This window comes from Galeopterus variegatus, unplaced genomic scaffold, assembly GCF_000696425.1.
Source record: "Galeopterus variegatus unplaced genomic scaffold, G_variegatus-3.0.2 Scaffold1625, whole genome shotgun sequence".
NCBI classification, from domain to species: domain Eukaryota; kingdom Metazoa; phylum Chordata; class Mammalia; order Dermoptera; family Cynocephalidae; genus Galeopterus; species Galeopterus variegatus.
This window is the reverse complement of record NW_007727736.1, coordinates 270375-292471: the sequence shown is the minus strand read 5'-3', so window position 1 is coordinate 292471 and position 22097 is coordinate 270375. Positions and strand designations below refer to the sequence as shown.

The following is a 22097-nucleotide window of genomic DNA, read 5'->3' as shown; positions in this document are numbered from 1 at the left end:
CCTTTTTGTCTTTTTTCGTGTCCGGCAATGGATCGCAACCCTCAGTGTCGCTCCCGTACCGGACCGGGGACCGGCAACGGGATCGCAACCCTCGGTGTTGCTCCCACACCTCGCTCAGCCAGTGAGCGGGAACCGGTCTGTATGTGGGATCCGAACCCTCGGCAGGAGCGCTGCCGTGCTCCCAAGCGGCACACTGTAGCAGTGCACCACCGGGCCGGCCCTAGAGATAACCTTTTTATACGACAATGTCCTTAATTATGAAACTGAGATTTAATTAATGGTTTTCAGACTCTTCTTACTCTTCCTATTACTGATGATAATATTTTTTAAATATGTGACTTTTTACAGTTGAACTTAGTAGGGATTCTGTGGTGAACAAAACAGATGAGGTCTCTACTCTCGTGGATCCTAGATTCTCATGGTGGTGGTAGAGGATCTAGTTTAGATTTTCAGTAGGGAAGACCTGTCTGAATAGGTGAAATTTGACTTCTGCTTCTGCAATATGGCAGACTAAGTATTCTAAAAACCCTTCCTGCTACAATACAAATAAATCCTGGATAAATTGTAATAAACATTTTTAACAGGGCTTATTGATATACAATTCACATGCCATACAATTCACCCATTTAAAGTGTATAATTCAATGGTTTTGGTATATTATATTACTGTTTTAAATTTGGTAAAATATGTGTAACAGAAAATTTGCCATTTTAATTATTTTATGTTTACGATTTAGTGGCATTAATTACATTCACAATATTGTTCAACTAGTCTCTAGTTGTTCCAGAACTTTTTCAACACCCCAAACAAAACTCTGTAACCACTAAGCAATAACTCTCTATTTCCCGTTCCCCCTAACCCCTGATAACCTCTAATCTACTTTCTGTTTTCAAGGTCCATGTTGTAGCATATATCAGAACTGCATTCCTTCTGTGGCAGAATAATATTCCATTGTACAGATATACCACATTTTGTTTATTCATTCATCTGCTGATGGACACTTGGGTTGTTTCTACCTTTTAGCTATTGCGAATAACGCTGCTATGAACACTGGTGTTCAAGTATCTACTTGAGTCCCTGCATTCAATTCTTTTGCATGTATGTGTAAAAGTAGAATGCTGGGTCATATGTAAATTCTATGTCTAGTTTTTTTAGGAATCTGTAAGAAACATTTTATTTTTATTTATTTATTTATTTTCTCCTTTTTGTCTTTTTTTTTTTTACTGACTGGTAACGGGATCGCAACCCTCGGTGTCGCGCCCGTACCAGGGACCGGTAACGGGATCGCAACCCTCAGTGTTGCGTCCGCACCGCGCTCAGCCAGTGAGCGGGAACCGGTCTCCACATGGGATCCGAACCCTCGGCGGGAGTGCCGCCGTGCTCCCAAGCGGCGCACTCTCCAGTGTGCCACCGGGCCGGCCCATGTAAGAAACATTTTAAAATGTTCTGCTAAGCTTGCAGAAAAGAAAGGTATAAGAGGGGAGAGGAACCAGAAGTTGAAACCAGAGCAGCAGGTAGTTTGTAAAACTTGGGCTTTCCTTCAGGCAATACCCCATAACTAGATATTAACAGAAATGCAGAGTATGGAAGGTCTTTAAAAAGTGAGGGACCTAATGCTGCAACCTTCACATTAAGCCAGGATCCTTCAAATGGTAGGCTAGAAAAAAAAGTGCCTGACAGCAAAGGAAACCTACCTGTAAACTTGTTTGTCTCTGTCATGACTCAGGTAGAAAAATAAATGACTGCTACTATTGCTGCGGCTGTGGCTGCTGCTACTGCAACTATCCTCTTGAGAGTTTGCAACCTAAAGTTTGCTCTTACACAGGTCTGAAGTTCAAATATATGCTACTCATATGGGAAGGGAAACCATAGCTGAGAAATTAAAAAGTGGCTCCACATTGTTATTGGTCCCGGGCACCTGGCAGAAAAAAGTTCATATTTTTTTTGGAGGATAGCATCCCCAACCTAGGCCCCTCAGGATTCCCAAAGATTAAATTCAACTGAATATGAGCTTGCAATAAAAAAAAAGTTATCAAACACATTAGGAAACAAGTTACCATTAGGGATAATTAACAGAAACAACAGATTTAGAGTTTCAAAAACTTCAGATATTACAACGATCAGATACAGGACATAAAATAACTTTTTATTATGAATGTTTAAAGAAACAAAGCATGAATCAAAATTGAATAAGAAGAAAAGACTATCAGCTGTCACTAGGCAAATTTTGGAAAAAAATAAATAGAATTTCTGAAAGTCAAAAATATACTCATTGAAATTTGAAGTTCAATGAGTGGGTTAAACAACAAATTAAACACACTGAAGAGAGAAAGAGTGAACTGGACAATTTGAAAATATTTTCCAAGGGAAAAGATACATAAGATGGAAAGCGATAAGAAGATGGAAAATATGAAAGTGAAGTTAAGAGACATGAGAGACAGAATGAGAGGTTCTAACATGTGCCTAATTTTAAAATGAGCCCAGAAGAAAGACCTGAGATGTAACAAGAAATGAGAAAATAAACTGGTATATGTATAGATAAATTGTAGCAATATTGACCATATAAAATTAAAGAAGGCCTAATCTGTGGGGTTAAAAAAAAAAAAAAAAAACCAGAGCAGTGCATATAAATTGAGGGTTGATCAGACTTAAATATGTGAAACATTAGATTTGATTGTGAAGAAAAATCTAGTCCAGTGAATATCTTGGAAGAGAACCTTCTAGGTAGAGAAAACTGCAAGAGTGAAGACCCCGAAGCAGGAAAGGTCTTGATGTGTTTGAGGAACAGAAAGAAGGCCAGTGTGGCTGGAGCAAGCTAGCATATGTGGTGGTACAGGGATTATCCAATTACAGAGCCAAGATAAGATGTTTGGATTTTACTCTGTCTATGATGAGCAGACTTTGGAGGGTTTTAAATAGAAGAGTGATATGCCTGATTAAAATTGTAAAGTACTACTCTGACTGCTGTATGGAGAACAGAATGGGTACATGTTGGGGTGGGGGAAAGACACGCTGCCAAGAGCAGACATATGGAGACTGGTTATGAGGGTATCATTATATTTCCAATCAGGACAGTGACAATAGAGAAAAAGAAAAGTGACTTCTAGTAAAAAATGACTCTCAAATTTCTGGTTTGGTCATCTGGGGAAATTGTGGTACCATTTATTTAGATGAGGAAAGCTGGAGAGAAGTAGGACTTGAAGAGGGGTAACGTGTTTAGTCTTGGGCATATTGAATTTGAAATGCCTATCAGAAAACCAAGTTGAGATATTAAGTAGGCAGTTAGATATATGTGTCAAGTTCAGGGATAAGAAGGTTCTGGAGATACCAATGTGTGAGTCATCACTATATAGATGGTGTGTAAAGCCTTGGGACTGGATATGATCACCTAGTAAATCAATGTAAATAAAGAATAAAAAAGATATAAGAACTGAGCACTGGGACTTTCAAATATTGAGAGAGCTGGAAGAGGAAGAGAATCTAGCAAAGGAGATTGAAGTAGGAGGAATTAGCTTCAGTATCCCAGAAGCTGATAAAGAAAATTATTTAAGGAGGAGGAGTTGTTCAACTTATGTCCAGTTTGCTGTGTGGGTGAATAAGACAAGGCTAGAGAAGTGACCATTGGATTTGACAACATGAAAGTCATTGTTGACCTTGACAAGAGCAGCCTTAGCAGAGCGATGGGGATGGAAGCCTGATTGGATTGGGTTTAGAGGAGAATTGGAGGTGCGGAAGAGAATGTAAGATACTATAAATGTGGAACTGTTTTGAAAACAGTAAAAATATTATGCAAAAGCAAGTGGCATTGTTATTATTTCAGCAGAGATTTTAGGGAAGTTCAAGGCACTGGATATAGAGATCTGTGCCCAAAGATGCATTGCTGAACCAAGGAGCTGCTTGCCCAGACAAAAATGAAAAACCTGCAAGTAAGACTTCAGGATAACCTCAGGAAAACAAGTTTAATAAGAAAGCCAGGGTCGTCTCAGAAACATTGCTGCAGCTCCCTAAGCCAACTCTGTGCCAGCCTCTGACTGGAGACAGTCCAGGGCTGGCTGGCAGGAAATGTTCCAGAATGAGAGTAGCAGTAACTTCTAGAAAAGCCTTCATCTGTAGTGTTTACTGAATCTGTCATTAACTTATTTTGGAAAGCTTGCCTGTCTCTCTGTATGGGCAGGGCACACTGTTGGAAAATCCGTGTGGTTTGTCTTCATTGCCACAGGGGTTCCCTCATCTTCACTACTGGGCCAGCCCTTTCCCATAGACACTCTCTGTTCTCCTTTTCACCCTGAATTTCACCAGTAGGCAATTGTATGTTTTATCTATGCAGAAGGTTGGCAGATAGGTCTGGGCAATTGTACTGTGCACAGCTTTGGAGGGTCAGAATCTCTGTCACTAGAGTTGACAAGATGAAGCTCTTCTTTTCCAGGGCTGTTAAGAAAAAGGCACATTCCTGCCTTTCAGCCTTGGTTCATACAGTTACCTCTGCCTACAATACCTCCTGTCTCCATCAACCTGTATCCCACCCATCCTTCAAGACTCAGTTTTCGTGTCATCTCTGCGAAGCCTTCCCCAGTTCTCATGATTAGAATTGTTCTCTTTGTCTTCTGTGCATCCCTTGCCCTTTGTGCCTCCATAACAGTGCTGACAAAAGCCTACCTTGTATTCCAATTATTTGTGTAGTTCTGCCTTACTTATTATGTTGTCAACTCATTGAAGACAAGGAAGGGCCCTTTATTGTGTGTTTCTGTATCTCTCACAGTTCCTCTGCACTAGTAAGTGTTTAATGTATCAAGATTAGTGGAATTGAACTTTCAGTGAAAATGTTTTGCATGTAGAAAGTGAGTTTCATAGATATACGAGCACGACCTTACTTTCCAAGATAACATTTTGTTTTTAATTAGGTAAGTAAAATGTGGAATCTGCTAGCAGCAGGCACGTAACAAGAACTAACTGCCAGCACCTGTAATATGTGAATGGAGATGCTAATCAAACTTAAATCAAATCACAGTAAATTTTCCATCTGCAGTTGATAGATAAACTGCTTCCACGCAGTGATCTGTTGTCTCCATTTCCCCATTTGTACTCTGACATTTAAGCCACCGGACCATCCGTATAATCTATTGTTCACGGTAATGCACAACCAAGCTGGCCTCCCTTCACCCAGCACCTGTTTTCTGAAAAAGGAAGAGCATTGAGTTAATGGTTTCATGTTAATGTGAGTAGATTTTATTGATTGTGCAGGCAGTTGATTAATTACAAAGATAGCCGTCATGCCTTCCTGTTCTCTTCTCTGACTTAAATACCCAAGTATGACTCATACTGAAATTGACGTCAGCAAGAACTTTGATCTCTGAGGATGCTGTAAGTGGTCTCATCAGAATATTATATTTACTACTTCTGTTGCTACCTCATGATGAAACTTTTATCTCAAAAAACTAATCTGGAAAATCATACATTTGCAATGTAAGCTAAGGTGGACTTTGTGTCACATTACCTCGTGGAATTTTAAAAAGCAGGTGTTAAGTGAGTGTGAGTTTCATTTGAGAATTATTCCTTACACTCGGTTCTTCTTCTCATCCTTCTTTATCTTATTCCTTTTTCTTTCTTTTCTTCCTCCTCCTTCTCCACCACATACTCAGTTGCCAGTTACAGTAATGAATAGGAGTTTTCTTGTCCATTGATTAAAAATATGATCCATAAAGAACCTTTTTGCAATCCAATAAAATTTTCTAATGCATATCAAGTGCTGATTAGGATAGATGGGGACTCACCTGTCTAGGCTGTAGATAAGCCTTTGAAGTCAAGGCTTTAGGAAGACATGTTCTCTCAGGCAATTGAATTGTTTTGTCCTGAGGTGAAGCAAGACACCTGAGTGCTAGTCCCAACTCTGCCATGAGCCAGCTGTATATACTTGGGCCACTTTGACTCTCTGTGCCTTGGATCCTCATACTGAACATGGAGAGCATTCTATTTTCCCAACCCCCTAACAAAGATGGGGGGGTGCTGCTGTGCCTCAATATCCAAGGCATTGGGGAAAGCTGTGTATCCACATGCACAATGTGAATTTGTCTACATTGGGAGCCAGTACAATGTGGGGCAGGATCACACGAGAAACCTGATGCTGAACAGCTGGATTGTGGTATGAGTATGTTTGAAGCCAGCTATCCCATTGAGAGTTTGTCAGAAGTGTAGAGGACCTTGGCTTTCTTAGAAGCTCCCCAAAGGAGGGGTTATCCAAAAGCTTTTTGCAAAGCCTGGGTGGGGGTAGAGAAGCTTGGGGCTGGAGGAGGGTGGGTCATTGTAACAGCAACCCCCAGAGTAATCTGTAAGGCTTTGTTGTCCTATGATAGAATATCATGACATGTGACTGAGATGGCGGCTTCAAGTTCTTGGATTTTCTTCTTCAGAAGCAATTTCCATAAATACCTTCAAAAAAAAAAAAATGACTGTTCTGGTCCTTTTGAGAGAGGGTTGCTGTTTGAAGTATTTACTAAATTCTTTTTGTGGCTATTAGTTGGCTTAGATTTTCTTTTTCTTTCTGAGCTAATTTGATTATTTAGACTTTAAAAATTATCCATTTTATCTGTTTCCAAATTAATTAGCATAGCTATGTGAAGAATAATTTCTAAATTCACAATCATTTATTTTTTCTTGTTCCTAAATTTGTGTATTTTTGTTACCTTACAAAGCTTCTGAATGCTAATCTCTGTTGTCTGCCATGATTGATTTTTTTTTCTTATTCCTTATTTTTCTGTCTTTGTATATCTTTACAAAGCCTCTGAATGTTCCTCCTTCTTCTTTGCATGCACTTGAGGCAGAAACAGCCCTGCCTAAATTCTCATTATATGATAAGCTTTCTACAGGGAATGATGGAAAGAGATAGAGGGAGGGATAAACTTGGTCATTACATTCAGAAACCTGATCCAGTAGGGAGGACTACGTGAGTCTCCACGAAAATACAGGCAGATCTGGAAACAAAGCGCTAAATCCTAGAGACCGCCACCAGAGGGATACCCAAAGGTAAGGCTTCCCTCACTCATAACCAAAATAAAGACAGCTAATCAGGGTCAAGGGCAGCCTTGAACAAGAAGACATGGCAGAAACCTTCAGGGTCAAGAAGGTAGCAGGGGGTAAACAATTTAGAGACACTTGGTGTTATCAAAATTAGGGGTTCCAGATTTTATTGAGCCAAAGTCCAAGATAATGGTGGGAAGTCTGCAGCAGGGCTCAAAGCCATGTAGCCTGTGTCATTGGATCCATTACCACGACAAAATGCAGGATGTCTATTGAACCAACAGTGACAGCTAGTGAGTGGGGTCACTTGGATGTGGTAATCAATAACTTCCATGGCACCTACAGATACTCCTATCCTAGCACTCATGACACTACACTGAATATTCTGTTTCACTGTATCTCACTCACTCTGTCAGACTGTGAGCTCCATGTCATGGCCTGAGTTTTATTCATCTTTGTCTCCCTAGTGCCCGAACTATACAGAAGTGCTCTGTATTGCTGAATGGTTAAAAGCACAGACTTTCACATCAGACAAATTTATGTTTGGGCTTCATTGCTTTCCACACAGATAGCTTACTTATTGTCTCTGGCTTTCAGTTTTCTCATCTCTAAAATATTGATGACAGTAATACCAACTTCCAGGGTTTGTTGTGAGGGTAAAAATGAGATGACAGATTTGGAAGTACTTAGCAGAGTTTTGTCACAAAGTAAGCATTCAATCAGTGGTAGCTCTTATTGTCATTACATTGTTGTGGAATGAATGGGTGAAGGACAAGTGGGCTAAAGAAGGGTGTTGGCCTATTTAATGAGGCCAGGACCCAGGATTGGGAAGAAACTTAATAGGGGTGACCCTGGCAGTCCTCCAAGTCTCTCTCCCTTCTCTTGGCATCTCTTGGATGATTGGAAGACTGAGACAATGGGGATAATCTTTAAGCATCTCGGCTGGGGGAGCAGGGATTGACTAGACCTTGGGTGGGAGATGATGTTATTAATATAAACATTTTCGAATGTAACATATTGCTCTTTGCACCCAGCAAGCTGTTGTTAGTTCGTGAGCACTGTGCCTTTGGAAAGCAATTGCTGGCAGCTTGAATGGGAAGCTTAGAACAATTAAAGGCTTCGAACACTTTCAAGCTAACAAGTAGGATAACCATGTTTTGACTCAATCGTTTCTCCTGGGATTTCTCTGATGTGCTGGACTAATTATCAGATGTAATTAGGAAAGCTGAGAAGTGGGGAGACTACAGAGAGCAGTATACTTTCCCAGAGACCCTGATTTCTTTGTGCAGAAAGAGGGTTAGGGAGACTGTCTATTGTGGAGAAATAGCAATGCATAGGGCACTAGAGGGCAAGAAGGGTCCTGGGAACATGGCTTTACCACCAGAGACTCAAGCCTATTGGTACCCATTGCTCTTGATGAAGTTTTAAGTGGTCAGTGCAGTTTCCCCTCCTGGTTCCTCAGAGAGGGATGGTATTCTGGACCATTATGAGGTTCTTGGCCCGTTTTTAGCAAAAATCCAATTTTTGTGTGTTCAAAGCAGTTAAGAAATTATGTCCTTTTTTAGAACTCATGCAGACAAAAAGAGGAATTTTCATCTCTGGGTCAGCTACAGGGTCTATCCACTGCAGGATACAGAAGGTCTTTCTCATCTGCCTTGGCCTAGACCCCTGGGCCCCAGATTTGGGCCAGCAGCACTCTGTCTTTGAGGCTCTGAGAAAATCTAACATTTGTAGGACCATCTTTTGACTGACTTTTCTTCAGAGGGGGACAGTCCATTTGGACACGGTCTCCATCTTACTCTTGATGCAGTAGAAATGAGACTACCACAGAGGAAACATGGAAAGACAATGGCACTCAGTGTATCATAACTCACTAGCAGTCACGGTGCAGACAATGAGAATGGTAAATGTTTTGAGAAAAAGGAGAACCCTGAGAGCTGGAGATGATGGCCTAGATGTGAAGCTTTTCCCCTGCCAACATGGTGTGAGTCTCATTGTAACAAGACCATTGAATACCAATCCAACGTTTCTGATTTCTCCATAGGTAACCTGTCTCCATGACTTCTTTGGTGATGATGATGTGTTTATTGCCTGTGGTCCTGAAAAATTTCGCTATGCTCAGGATGACTTTTCTTTGGATGAAAATGGTAAGCACAAACACTGGGTTTTATTGTTCCATTGTTCTCCCACTTCTATCCCTTAGGATTTCCGTGAGTTTATATGGCCTGGAAGACATCCATGCATGGTCCCTGTGTTAGTCTATTTTTGTTGCTTATAACAAAATACTTGGAACTGGGTCATTTATAGAGAAAAACAACATTTATTGCTTACAGTTTCTGAGGCTGGGAAGTCCAAAGTCCATCTGGTGGTGGTGACAGTGACCCAGGGGTCTCACATTGCAAGATGGTGGAAGCAGAGAGAGCAGAGAGAGCAAAAGTCAGACTCTCCTCTCCTTTTAAAGCCCTCAGAACCACACCCCTGACTTAAAAACTGAGTAGTTTTAATCCATTCACTACTGCATGGTCCTAAAATCCAATCACCTTTCAATTACCATAATAGGATTTCCCACCCTCTTAACAGTCACAGTTTCTAATACATAAAAGTTCCTAATACATAAAACTTGGGGGACACAAGTAAAGTTTCTAAAACATAAAACTTGAGGGACACAATCCAAACTTCAGGGAGTTTTGGGGGGACATAATTCAATTCACTACAGTCCATCAAGGGCAGATATTGTTAGCCTTTCTCCTGCATATCTGGATACATGGGTCGCCAAGTGAAATGTTAACTGGATGTCCCAGAGGCCTAGCCCCTAAACTCAATAAAACTCACTATCTTCCCCAATAGTGACCATATTTCTTAAACCGTGTATTGTGTCACATGGGCTGGCAGGCACAATCAGACCACAGAAAGGAACATTTGGAGTCAGAACTTGGATATTGTACATATAATTTTTTTCTAGTCAACATCCTCCAGCTATTTGATCCATGTTGACAGTTTTATTTTAGAAGGATTTTCCCACTGTATTCTTAGTGTCAAATCCCTTTCCCACCTTCAGGCTTGTGGTCCCTTTCCCCTGCTTTGTGACTGAGGATTCCAGGGAGTTGTTAATTTCAGGAAGGATCTGGAAATCTTGCAGTCTCTCTTTGTTTAAGTCCAAGCTCTAGGTGTAAGTTAAAAGTGAGTTAGCTCACACAGTAACAGGGTTAGGATGTGATCCTGATGGAAAGACACACTCAAAACGTATTTCCCACTTAGGAGGAGTAAAGTGTGAGAAAAACAAAGGGAGTTTTACTAATATAGACTCGAGTGATAAAGACCCTTAGAGAGGTGGTATTTCTGCTGTCTTCCCTTTGAGAAGAGGCAAATAACCATAAAATAGCTAAACAAATCTCAGGCTATATTTGATTTGCTATACAATCTACATTGCCAGCTCTGGACGGTGATCGCTGAGGTTCATCAATCAAAACAAGAAGTGAAACAAACAAAAATCAGCCTTCCACTTAACTCAGTTTCTTAAAAAACTCAGTTTACCAGAATGACTCCCCTAATCTTTCTGGTTAATTTATATTTCAATGTGCCTTTAAGCAGGAGGTGACAAGGAGATGTCTTAAGAAAAGACTGCTCTCTATAGAGCTGTTTGATTCCACCGTGCACATTACAGCACAAGGCTGGGAAAACTGTAGTGGACAGAGTGTTAGACAGAAACTCAGGAGACTTGGCTTCTACTCCTTGTTCTGCTACTTTCTTGCTTTGTTGCTCTAAGCAAGAGGCTTAAGCTTTTTATACTCTCATCAGGAGAATGAGTATGATAATCCTTCTAATAAACTAGCACTTTCAGGGCCCAAAGTTACCATAGTAGGGGATGCTGAGTGACCTACATAGAAAGGATGCTCCAAATGTGTCACATTGGGGCTGAGACAAATGCAGGAACATTTGACAGACTGTCTTGCACAGCCACTTGCTTTCTTAAGTTCTAAGTGGCAGAGTCACGGCTGGCCGATTTATTCACAAAACCAGCATAAGGGATTGTGATAACGTGCACTGAAAATAGAAAAGAACTCTATTAATGCAAGATGGTGGTGGTGGTACTGCTTATTTATATAAAATGACATGACATCCATAATGAGCCTGTTACAATGTGTGGCATGTAATAGACAATGAATGGTAGCTCCCTACCCCTCCTTTAAATTACTCATGGATGTTTCGTCTGTGTCATTGCAACCTTTGAGCTGTCAATCTCTACTCCAAGGAAATTAATGAAACGTTATTAAACATTACATCAGTAGGTACTATTTGAGACATGGCTAGATCATCCACAAATGATTGAGTTCACTTTTAATTACCTGCTTGATCTGCTTTTGAACTCGTGCCCTTATTTCCATAATCCAGAAACTTAAACACCTCGCTTAGCCCAGGTGATTTTTGAAAGTTTTCCCATGCCTCCCTCCCCAGGGCCACAGTTCCTACAAACAATGGGAACTACCTGTAGACCTGAGCCACTTAGGTGCTTCGGCTTATGGTGGTTATTCCAATTTCCAGAGGCTGCTAGCATGCTGAGCCTCAGTTCTACCCTCTACTAAACTGTCTGTGTCCTTTTGCCCCAGAATGCCGAGTTATGAAGGGAAACCCATCAGCCACAGCTGGCCCAAAGGCGTCCCCAACGCCTCAGAAGAGTTCAGCCAAGAGTCCTGGCCCTATGCGCCGAAGCAAGTCTCCAGCAGACTCAGGTAACGACCAAGACGGTGAGTGCTCTTCTCCTAACTGTGCATGTCAATTTCATTTAGAAAGGCTGATGCCCTCTGCATGCAGAGGAATGAGTTCCTCATGAATACCACTGTGTCTCCATGAAAACCAGTTCTATCAATTCAGAGACTAAAACAGCCAAACTTGATTGGAGTCATGGAGGCACAGCCACATCTCTTATTCTACTCAAATGGATGCAGACCAGAAATCTGGCCTATTTGCCATGCTTATCGTCATGCTTATTGTCATGGTTGTCATCATTGTCATTGTCTCTGATGTCATTTGGCCACAACATATTCAATGAAATAATCAAGTCAAACATAAATTTGGAATTGAAAACCAAAATCAAGGACAAGAATGTAAAAAATGGCACCCAAGGTGTCAACATAGTTGACACACTTGAACTTCAAATTTGACTCTGAACTAATTAGAAGCTAAACCAAAAAGGGAGACAAGTACACCATAAACACATATAATAATAAAAAGAAGGAGACAAGATAAATTGTATCATCCTCACAATGGGAAAAGAAAGCATAGACCAGGTTCTGAAAGGAAACAAAGAGATTTGTCATATAAGATTTTATTTAGTGGATAGTGAGTTATCTGAAAAATGTGGTCTATGGATCACTGCCAACCTGCAAACTATTTGTTATCAATCAGTCTGTGATGAGATTAGGAGCATGTGCCAAATGGAAATCAACTATGCCACTAAGCAAACCATTTAGTTAGCTGACATTTTTTTCAGAGCACAATTTTATTGATGAAGGCAGTGGTGTGTGGATTTACATTCTGGCACAAACTGTCTTGTCTTGGACCCATAGATTGAGTGGTACTGATCTAAAAGGCAATGACTCCCATTCTTTTATAGCAAATGTTAAAAATAAAAGGCCACAGAAGTCCAAGTTCAGAAGCTTAGTAGACTCATGCATAGAAAATTTGAGTTCTTCACACCAAGGAAATTATATGTCCCAAAAGACTTACACATCTGTCTGCCCAAGGCTCAGGGTTCATCACAAGAATTCTTCTAGCCTGAGAACCTTGGGGAAGTACAAGGGCCCTTCAATTTGGGGCAGCTCGAGTAGCCTGTTGTCTTTGAAATGCCTGTGCCTAGAAAAACAGCCTGTCCTGCCTACCTCTTATTGCCAGAGACATGCATATTACTGACCATCTCTTTATTCTCAGGCAGAAGAAACTAAAGTACAAAAAGGCAGCCTAGGCTTTTCATCTTTCCATGTCTTTGCACACCCTGTTCCCCCACACTTGGAATGCTTTCCCTCTAACCCACCACTTTTTGTTGCTTGAAAACTTCTATTCATTCTAAAGATGTCATATAGATAGTTGTTCCATTCTCTGCAATACCATAGCATGTCACTCATTTCTCTGGGTTAATATTCACCACACTGTGTAGTAAAATATGTGTTTGCCTGTCTACTTCCCCAACTGAGTACTGAACTCCCCAGTTTATTTTTGTATCCTCAGTGCTGAGCACAGTGCCTGGCCCCTAGATGCTAAAGTAGTGTTTGTGAATAAATAGATGCACAAAAGCTATTTCACCTATTTCACTCAGCATAGTGTTAGAGACCCAGTAAGCATTTAGGTAATGTTTACTGAAGGAATAAAAATACATGTGCTTTGGTAACATTTCGTTCAAGTGTGCAGAAGAGTACATAAATGTACCTAAGAAAATTCACATTATTGAAACTACACAGACCTAGGTTTTAACTCTCATGGACTGAGAATGAAATTATTTGGACTGTTTCTAAGCAGAGACTTGCAAAAAATGGACTTTAAAACACTGTCAAGATTTATAAAGTTTGGCAATAATTGCTTAGCTAATCATTTTTCAGAAATAGCACTAGATATTTCTGGGATTTTTAATCTGTACTATTTACATCTTGCTGCAGAAAAAATTATCCCCAACACTTAGTGGCTTAAAAAAAGCATTTATTATCTCGCAGTTTCTGTGATTCGGGAATTCTGGAGTAGTTTAGCCAGGTGGTTCTGACTCAGGGTCTCTCGTGTGGTTGCAGTTAAGGTATTGGTAGGGGCTACAGTCGTCTGAAAGCTCAACTGGGGATGTAGGATCCACCTCCAAGATGGCTGTTGGTAGGATCTCCCACCTAAGTGAGTGATTCAAGAGAATGAACAAGGAAGAAGATACAGTACATTTTATGATCTAATCTCCAAAGCCAACATGGTTACTTCTGCTTTTTTCTATTAATTAGAAGCAGTCACTAAGTCCAGCCTACATTCAAGGGGAGAGAAATTAGTCTCCATCTCTTCAAGGAAGGAATATTGAAGAATTTGTGGACCTATTTTTAAACCACCATATAACCCATTAGCTACAAATTCTCAGGTGGTATCAGCTTGAAATAAATAGATTCTCTTTGCAGACTGTATCCAATTGGTTCATATGTCAAATCACTGATCTCCAGCATGCTATCCACAGAATTTCCCTTCTATAAAATATACACCTCACTGACTCTAAGATATTAGAAACAGAACAAGAATATATCAGGACTCAATGATTATTTGTCAAATTGAAAGGAGTTATAAAAATCCCGGCCCAGGCTCAGGAAGGCAAGATCTGCTTTTGCTCCTTCAGAATTCCCTTGATAAAGAAAAGGAATGAAGATTTTATTCAGAAACATAAGATAAACAGAGTAACCAATTTGAGGGGAGAGGGAAATTTACCCAGCAGATATTACAAACAACCCTGTTCCCTAACACTAATCTAAATTGGTGTTCTCAGTAGAGAGAATTGGAATCTTCATTTCAGATTGTTCATGAACATAAATTAAGCCAAACATCTGGACAATATTCATAGCAATTTCCAGAATGTCTGGGCTCATCTCAGATGATGTGTTTGGAGCTTCTGCATGATTTCAGCTCCAAAGGGTAGGAGGATCCATGTATATGACCTTGCCCATTCCATAGCATTTTGTTTAGAGCCAAGTCCAAGGCATCTACTCAGTGAACATTCCATAGGAGCAAAGCTGAACTCAGGCAAAACAGTACTTTAGATAAGGTTTAGATTTAACATACCCATTTTCTACTCTCCACCCTCACCTCACTCAGGACCATTCCAAGCTGGAAGGTGGAATGGGGTAGAATATGGAAGAGGAGAGAGAGGCATCTCTCTAAGAAGGCCCAGCTACACTACTTCCTTGCTTTGTGATTTGGAGCAAATTTCTTACCTTCTTTACAATTTGTTACCCTCTTTAGATAAGACAGAATTTGCATGTCTAGAGATAAGAATAATTTTCCTTTGTTATCAGTTATTTACAATTTAACAAAGTTGTAAAATGGCTCCACAGAATCAGAATCAGATAACCAGAACAATGAGCTATAGACAATACCTAGTTTTCAGTTTGCATGAATTTCTCCTCATAAACGTTTGAGATTTAAGGAAAAAAGAATTGTTTCATAAAATGTTGAGATTTTTCTGAGCTGTTAGCAAGGGACATATGCAAGTCAATTTACATTTAACTAAAAAATAATGGTGCTGGGTGGGGCTGAAATTCTTTGTTCTTTTCTAAGGCATAGTTGTATCACCCTATTTCCATCCTGTGTCAGTCTGTCTTGGGTCTGGAACTTGTGTATGGATTCACACACCTTCATTCAACTTGAGTAACTAAAGGTTGTAGAAGATAGGACATTTCCAGGGAATACGAACTGCCTTCCTTTGAAAGCAAAAGAAAGCCAACACAAAATGTTTCTCTTTAGCAGGGACTCAAACCAAATGAAACGTTGGCTCAGTTAAGGTTCAATTCAAGGAATGTTTTGATGTTCTAGTTCATTAGAAAATATATAGGTTTGATTCTAGTTTGAACAACTTTGCGAGATTTTAAAATATATATATTTGGTCCAATTCATGGTTCAGTTAATATATGGGTTCAGTTTGACTTGAGGTTTAGTAAATTGATGCTATTTAGTCTGTAATTTGTGTCATAATTTGATTTCCTAGTCCTTAGTTCTTAAGTTATCTCTTTTCTGTTCTGCCTCATGAATAAATCAAAATCCTTCTACTTTATTCTCTTCAAGTTCAATCCTCACTCCTGCCAATATTGAGTTTGACATCCCAAATGGAATGTCTGTTGCTCAGCCCTAAACCTGAGTTAAGGAAGGATTTGGTTGTCCATGTAATATTCCTGTAAGCTCATTCTCATTGAGCAGAACTGATGGACTCTTAGAATCCAAGTCATGTTAACCACGTCTGTCTTTAAAGCAGGCCAAAAAACAGTGGTAAGCAGATAAAATCTGAGCTCAGGAGGCTCGTGTGGGATATACGAGGAAAGCTCGTGCAGTGCCACATTTTGGTTAACCCAGGACTTACCATTTTGATGGGCAAAGACAAGCCTGGCTTCAGAACTAAAGGAAGACATTTCTAATGTGTCTCTGTTTCCATTTCAGCCATTAATGTGTTAATTTTTCCTTTAAGTAGCTTTGCCCCCAATTGAATTGAATTGAATTAAAAGAACAAAATAGCTAGTTGCTGGGAAGGAATCTTTTCTTTCTCTCTTTTTTTTAAGGAGCCCCCAAGGAAGCTAATTACCCACCCTGATAGGAAGAGAGAATTGTAATGTGATAATTAGTTTGCTATTCTTCAATAGTAAGTCATTGCTGTAGCACCTCAATGTTCTCCATCCACCTTCCCCCAACTCATGTGCACCTATTCCTGAAAGTCAACCCTTCCCTGTTAGAAGAATGACTTCTCTAACCAAAATATACATCCTTAAAAGGGGAGGTCAAGGGACACAAAACTGCAGGGAATGCATGAGAGAATTGTATCCCAGGATCCTTCTTTTCTGAGCCCAGCAGGCTACTCTGGGTTGCCTAAGATGGGGGGACCTGGCCTTTCTGACCTTCCTAAATGTGACTGTGTAGACCAGCTCTGTCTAACAGAAATGTAATGTGACCTACAAATGCAAGTCATATATGTAACTGTAAATGTTCTAGTAGCCAAATTTTATAAAGTTAAAAGAAATGGGCAAAATTAATTTTGATATAGTTTATTTAATAAAACATTCAAAATATTATCATTTCAACATGTGTATTAGTCCGTTTGTGTTGCTATAACAGAAATACCCGAGACTGGGTAATCTATAAAGAAGAGAGGTTTATTTGGCTTGCGATTCTGGGACAGCTGCACCTGGCACGGGCCTCAGGCTGCTTCTACTCATGGCAGAAAGTGACAGGCAGCCAGCAGGTACAAGCAGATCACATGCCGAGAGGAAGCAAGAGAGAGGAAGCAAGAGAGAGAGATGGGAGGTGCCAAGGTCTTTTCAACAGCCTGCTCTTGCGAGAATAGAGTGAGATCTCACTCATTAATCCCCCCCCCCCTCCAGGGAGAGCAATAATCCATTCATGAGGGATCTGCCCACATGACTCAAGCAGCTTCTAACACTGCCACATTGGGGATCAAATTTCCACATGAGTTTTGGAGAGGACAACACATCCAAACTCCATCAATATGTAATGAATGTAAGAAATTATTGAGATATTTTACGTTATTTGAAATTGGGTTGTGTTTTACACTTACAGCACATCTCAGTTCTGACTAGCTACACTTCAAATACTCCATAGCCAGATGTGACTAGTAGCTGTTGCATTAAACAGTACGAGAATTCCTTTCTTCTCCAACTGAAAGAGGTTCAAGATAACAATTCTTTACATGAATTAAATCCTGTGCACTTTGCAAAGTATTTTCAAATCCATCACCGCAATTGTCCCTCATAATAGCACCATGAATTAGGTTGAAAAAGGGTAAATATCCAGTTTTGTTTTGTTTTGCTTTGTTTCGTTTCATATTTGGGAACTAAGATACAAAGAAGTTGAGGATCTTAGGGTTTTTTCAATGTCGCACAACCATTTAACACCCAAGAGCTAGAACCTGGCTCTCCTGACTTCCCAGCAGGCATTCTTTGCAGTGTCCCACTGACAGGAGGCAGGGTGTGGGATGTCCAGTCTAGCGAATGCAAAGGTCTTTGCTTCCTTACCCCTTCCCCCACCTCCAGGCCAGGGATATGGAAAGGCAGGGGGTGGGGTGCTGTCTGTGTCATTCTCTTTGTGCTGCAGTGAGCACAGCGCCACAGTAATGAGGTGCCTTTGTTTCCAGTGCTAGGTCCTAGACATTACATCAGCTCCCCTCCTATTACTCCAAAGGGAAGTGGTGACCTTGGCAGAGCTGCGAGAAGAGAAAAACTTCTCTGGTCCCCTCCCCCAATCTGATTTTTTTCTAAAACCACCCCTTATGTCCAGTTAAACTGGAAGAACTGCCCTATATCTAAGGCAACTTTTCTGTTGCCATTGGAGAGCTGCTTAGGAAATGGTTGGAGTAAGCAGTGTAGTGGGAGCCACTGAGCACCCCACAGAACATGGGATTTGATGGTGTCTCCCTACAACAGGAGTCCTATAAGCCTGATGTAGTCTGAGACTTGTGTTTAAGTATAATTGAGTCTCCAAAGTTTTGTTGGGGTATTTGGTAGTGCTAGGTGCTATGAGGAGAAGAAAAAGACAAGTCCCCATCACTAAAAAGTTTATGATTTATTGGGGGGACCAGTATACATGTAAATTACATTTTTAAAAAAATGTAGAAATACTTGTATAGTTCTTCTTATGTGCCAGGCAACTGTTCTAATCACTTTACATGTATTAACTGTTTTAATCTTTACAACAATTTTATGAGGTAGGTACTATTATCCCCATTTTGCAGATGAAGAAACCTAGGCATACAAAAGTTGACTGACCTACCCAAGATCACACATCTAGTAAGTGATAGAACTAGCATTTGAACCCAGGCAATCTGCCTCCACAGTCCACAATTTTAATCACTGCACTGTTAATGCAGTGTTAATGGTAATGGTTTGTTTAAATGCCACATGAATTGAGAGATACAGGCAGCAAGTGTTATTGGGACTATTAGAGTTCAAGGGAGAGAGAGCTCATCAGGACCTAGGGAGCTAAGGGTAGGTTTCCTGGAAGAACTGGGACTTGAAGGAGGGTTATATATTGTAGAGGTGGAAAGATGTGATACCTTTCCTTACCCATCATAAGGTTCACAGCTGAAGCTCATTATAATAAAAGGCAGGTGAACAAGAAAAAAGCATCACAAATTTATTTGATCAAAGTTTTATGTGACACAGAAACCTTCAGAAATGAAGAACCAAAGATCCAGAGAAAACTGTCTATTTTTATGCTTAGGTTTGATGAAGAATAAACAGCCATGTAGAAATGTGATTGAACAAAAGAGTATGATTCAATGGTAATAGACTGAGGGGGAAAACTCAGTAGGGCGTGTTTGTTCAAATTCTTCTTGACCTCTCTGTGTACCAGTCCTTTTTCCAGGATATGGAGCATGACCTCTCTGGAATGAGGGTCTTCAAGGGAAAAGGGAGAGAGTGACCTTCGTAGGTTTTATGGCTTGCTTTGGGAAAGAGGAGTTCTAGTTTCTATGACATTCCTTGGGGAATAGAAGTTCTGGTTTCTGAGACTCCCTTCAGAAGAAAAAGAGGGAAGGGAGATATGAGGGTGGTAAAAGGTCAGAGAGACCTTGCTTCTGAGGCCCTTCCAATTTCCTCCTGTTCAAAGTACTTAGCACCTACTTTAGGGTGCCATGTTCTGAGCCCCACCAATATCAGTTGATATGAAGATAGATATTTCTGGCAGAAGGGGAAGCATGAACAAAGGGGCAGAGGAGGTGATGAATATGGCATATCAGCGTGCTGGGAGGAGGCTGTTAAATCTGTATCTGCAGCCCCAACCTTCTTTCTGGATGTCAGACCCATGAATGCCTACTGACCAATCCTGCTTATATGTGCCAAATACAATGCATATAAAAATCAAAAACATTTCTTCCTCCCAATTCCCTGTCTGACAACAGAATTGTCATCCTCCCCAGTATCAACACCTTGGTGCTATTTTTCACTTTTCCCACTCTTTAGTCCTTCATGCCCACCATATGCTGCTGCTGCTGTTGAACACATGAACCATCTCCACATGACTCACCCAGCAGTCCCTTCCTTTCCCTCATCACTTGATGCCTGAATGGTTCCACAGACTTCTAAGGAACGTTTCTGCTTCAAATATCTGTCCCCTTACTATCCAATGTGATGCTACATTTCTTGTCCTAAAGCACCATTTTTATCATGTTGCTCTCCTGCTCCAAAACTTTCAGTGGCTCCACATTGCCTTCATTGACCATGGTAACACTGAGCGGGTAAAAAGACAGAGGAGGAGGGGGCTGACGGCTGTGTTTGGGGGAGTACAGCAATAAAATGCAAAACCCGGAAGTGATGAGCTTCAGCTCAGGAAACCTTCAGTCATCAGTGCCTGACCAGCTGGCCAAAGAATAAGGCCTCAGCCTGTTTAGATTGCTATCTCATTCCTCCTGGAAGGGGATTTCCTAGCTCAGTATCTATCTACTACGTAGTTACTCAATTTCTCCCATTTCTAGTAGTGGTGGTGGTAATATCAATAGAAGGTATCATTTACTGAACTCTTCCTATGTGCCAGGCACTTGACTAAGCATTTTAGGTACAGACTGTCATGTAATCAACAAAACAACAACAATTGAGATATCATTATTCAAATGTTACAGATAGGGAAGCTGAGGCTCATAGAGGTTAGGTAAGGCCCAAGGTCACAAATCTAGGAAATGGCTAAGCCAGGATTTAAAACCATGACTGATTCCAAAGCTTGTGTTCTTTCCACAAATTAAGAGCAATGCCGTGTGTTCTAGTTCCTGCCACAGATACACAGGTAGTGAGCATTGACGACAGGCTTGCTCCAACCAGGAACATGTTCTGAGCAAAACCACTTTCCAGAGAAAGTAAATGTTGACAGCATTGTCAAGTCTAAGAAAACAATCTTGGTACTTCCAGCAGCGCCCCTATAGTTGTTCTCTTCTTGAGAGAAACTCATCTGTGTCAAAATATTGCAGGATATGGGACATATATTTGTTTTGCAAAAGGGAAGACTCTTACTGCTCTCCCTTATTTAAAGGATTCACAACTTCATGCTGACCAAGACTTTGTAGGAAATAGATTTAAAAGTCAAATTTCATCTTCAGAAGTTACAGTATCTCACAACCTATGATTGAATTGGCCTGAGAACCAACCCTATGATCAAATCAGTGGAGCCTGTTTCCAGGCTCTCTTCCCTAAAGCATGGGTCTGGGGAGAAGGACAAAAGCTTTTCCACTGAGCAGAAACAATTAGCCAAAGCAATCCAGACACCCTGCCCAAGGGCTTTTTGGAATGGATGTGTGAAAACCACAAGGTCTGGCTCTTGGCCTTGCTCTGAAGTAAGTTGAAACCACCGTGGTTCCACTCGGATGGCCTTCCAGAAAACCTCCCTGTATATGTAAGGGAAAAATGGGGTATCTTTGGACTGGAATGAGGGAAAATTTAGAGCATCTCAATATGTGAAAAATGAGGAAGTGGCTGAATTGTGTATTGAGAACTTCCTCTGCAAAGCATTAGGGGTTAGAAAACAATACAAAATGAATTGCTGAAAAGTCACAGTGCAAGGTATGTGATGTGCTAACCTTGAGGGAATTCTGAAATGGATTTTGTGAGCGAACTCCCAAAGCCACCATCTATTGAGAAGAGGCAGACTTTATACTTTTTAAGTAAACCATACCCTCTACATCCTTGTTGATTAAAAGGAGACTAGTAATACCTGGCCACCCTCTTAGAGTTATCAGGAGAATCATATGAGTTCATATATGGTAAAATGCTTTGAAAATGACTGTAGAAATACAACTGCAATAATTAAGGAGGTTCTGAAATTATCATTATGGCTTTTCCAGTAGACTGCAGTCATTTTCAGTGAGCAATATTTCAAAATTGATGCCAAATCAAAATCAAGTGGCTTAATTTTGAATTGGGCTCAAGTGTTGAGGGAAGGCCAGGGCTAAGTGAATGAGCACTAAATCAGTTTAGTCTCCAGTCAAAGACTGGGAGAAAAGCAAATGTCAAGGTGGTCCTTCTTTTTCTGTGTCATTCTGGGTCATGCGAACTTGAACCCAGAAAATATGGCTTGTCCAGCTTGCTGCCCAGACTGCTCTTTAATACTTGGGGCCACTTATGTTCAATTTATATGCAGCTGCATCCTAGTTCCCAAAGATCAGTACAGCCTCCAAACAAGAAAATCCATAGTCTGGGAGCTCAACATCAACTCTGCCTGGCTGGTGACCCCACTCTGTCCTTGGCCACCCACACTAGAAGCTGGATGACTCTCTCATTGTTTGTTTGGAAATAACTTCTACCCCATCAGCTCCGCCCCCCCCCCCCCATTTTTCCTCCCCCGAAACCCATACCCCCCCCCCCATTTTT

The 22097-nt window shown here is 40.7% G+C and overlaps 1 protein-coding gene across 5 annotated transcripts in view; it reads left to right on the top strand.

Moving 5' to 3' along the window:
• Positions 1-22097, top strand: part of DCX (doublecortin) — a 117140-nt gene that overhangs the window by 73087 nt on the left and 21956 nt on the right. For 3 of the 5 annotated variants that reach the window (XM_008578059.1, XM_008578057.1, XM_008578058.1), the window contains exons 4-5: positions 9059-9161; positions 11622-11759. In XM_008578059.1, the coding sequence (XP_008576281.1) occupies positions 9059-9161; positions 11622-11759 (241 nt within the window). The remainder of the gene's footprint in view (positions 1-9058; positions 9162-11621; positions 11760-22097) is intronic. The other 2 variants (XM_008578062.1, XM_008578060.1) reach the window with 1 other exon arrangement.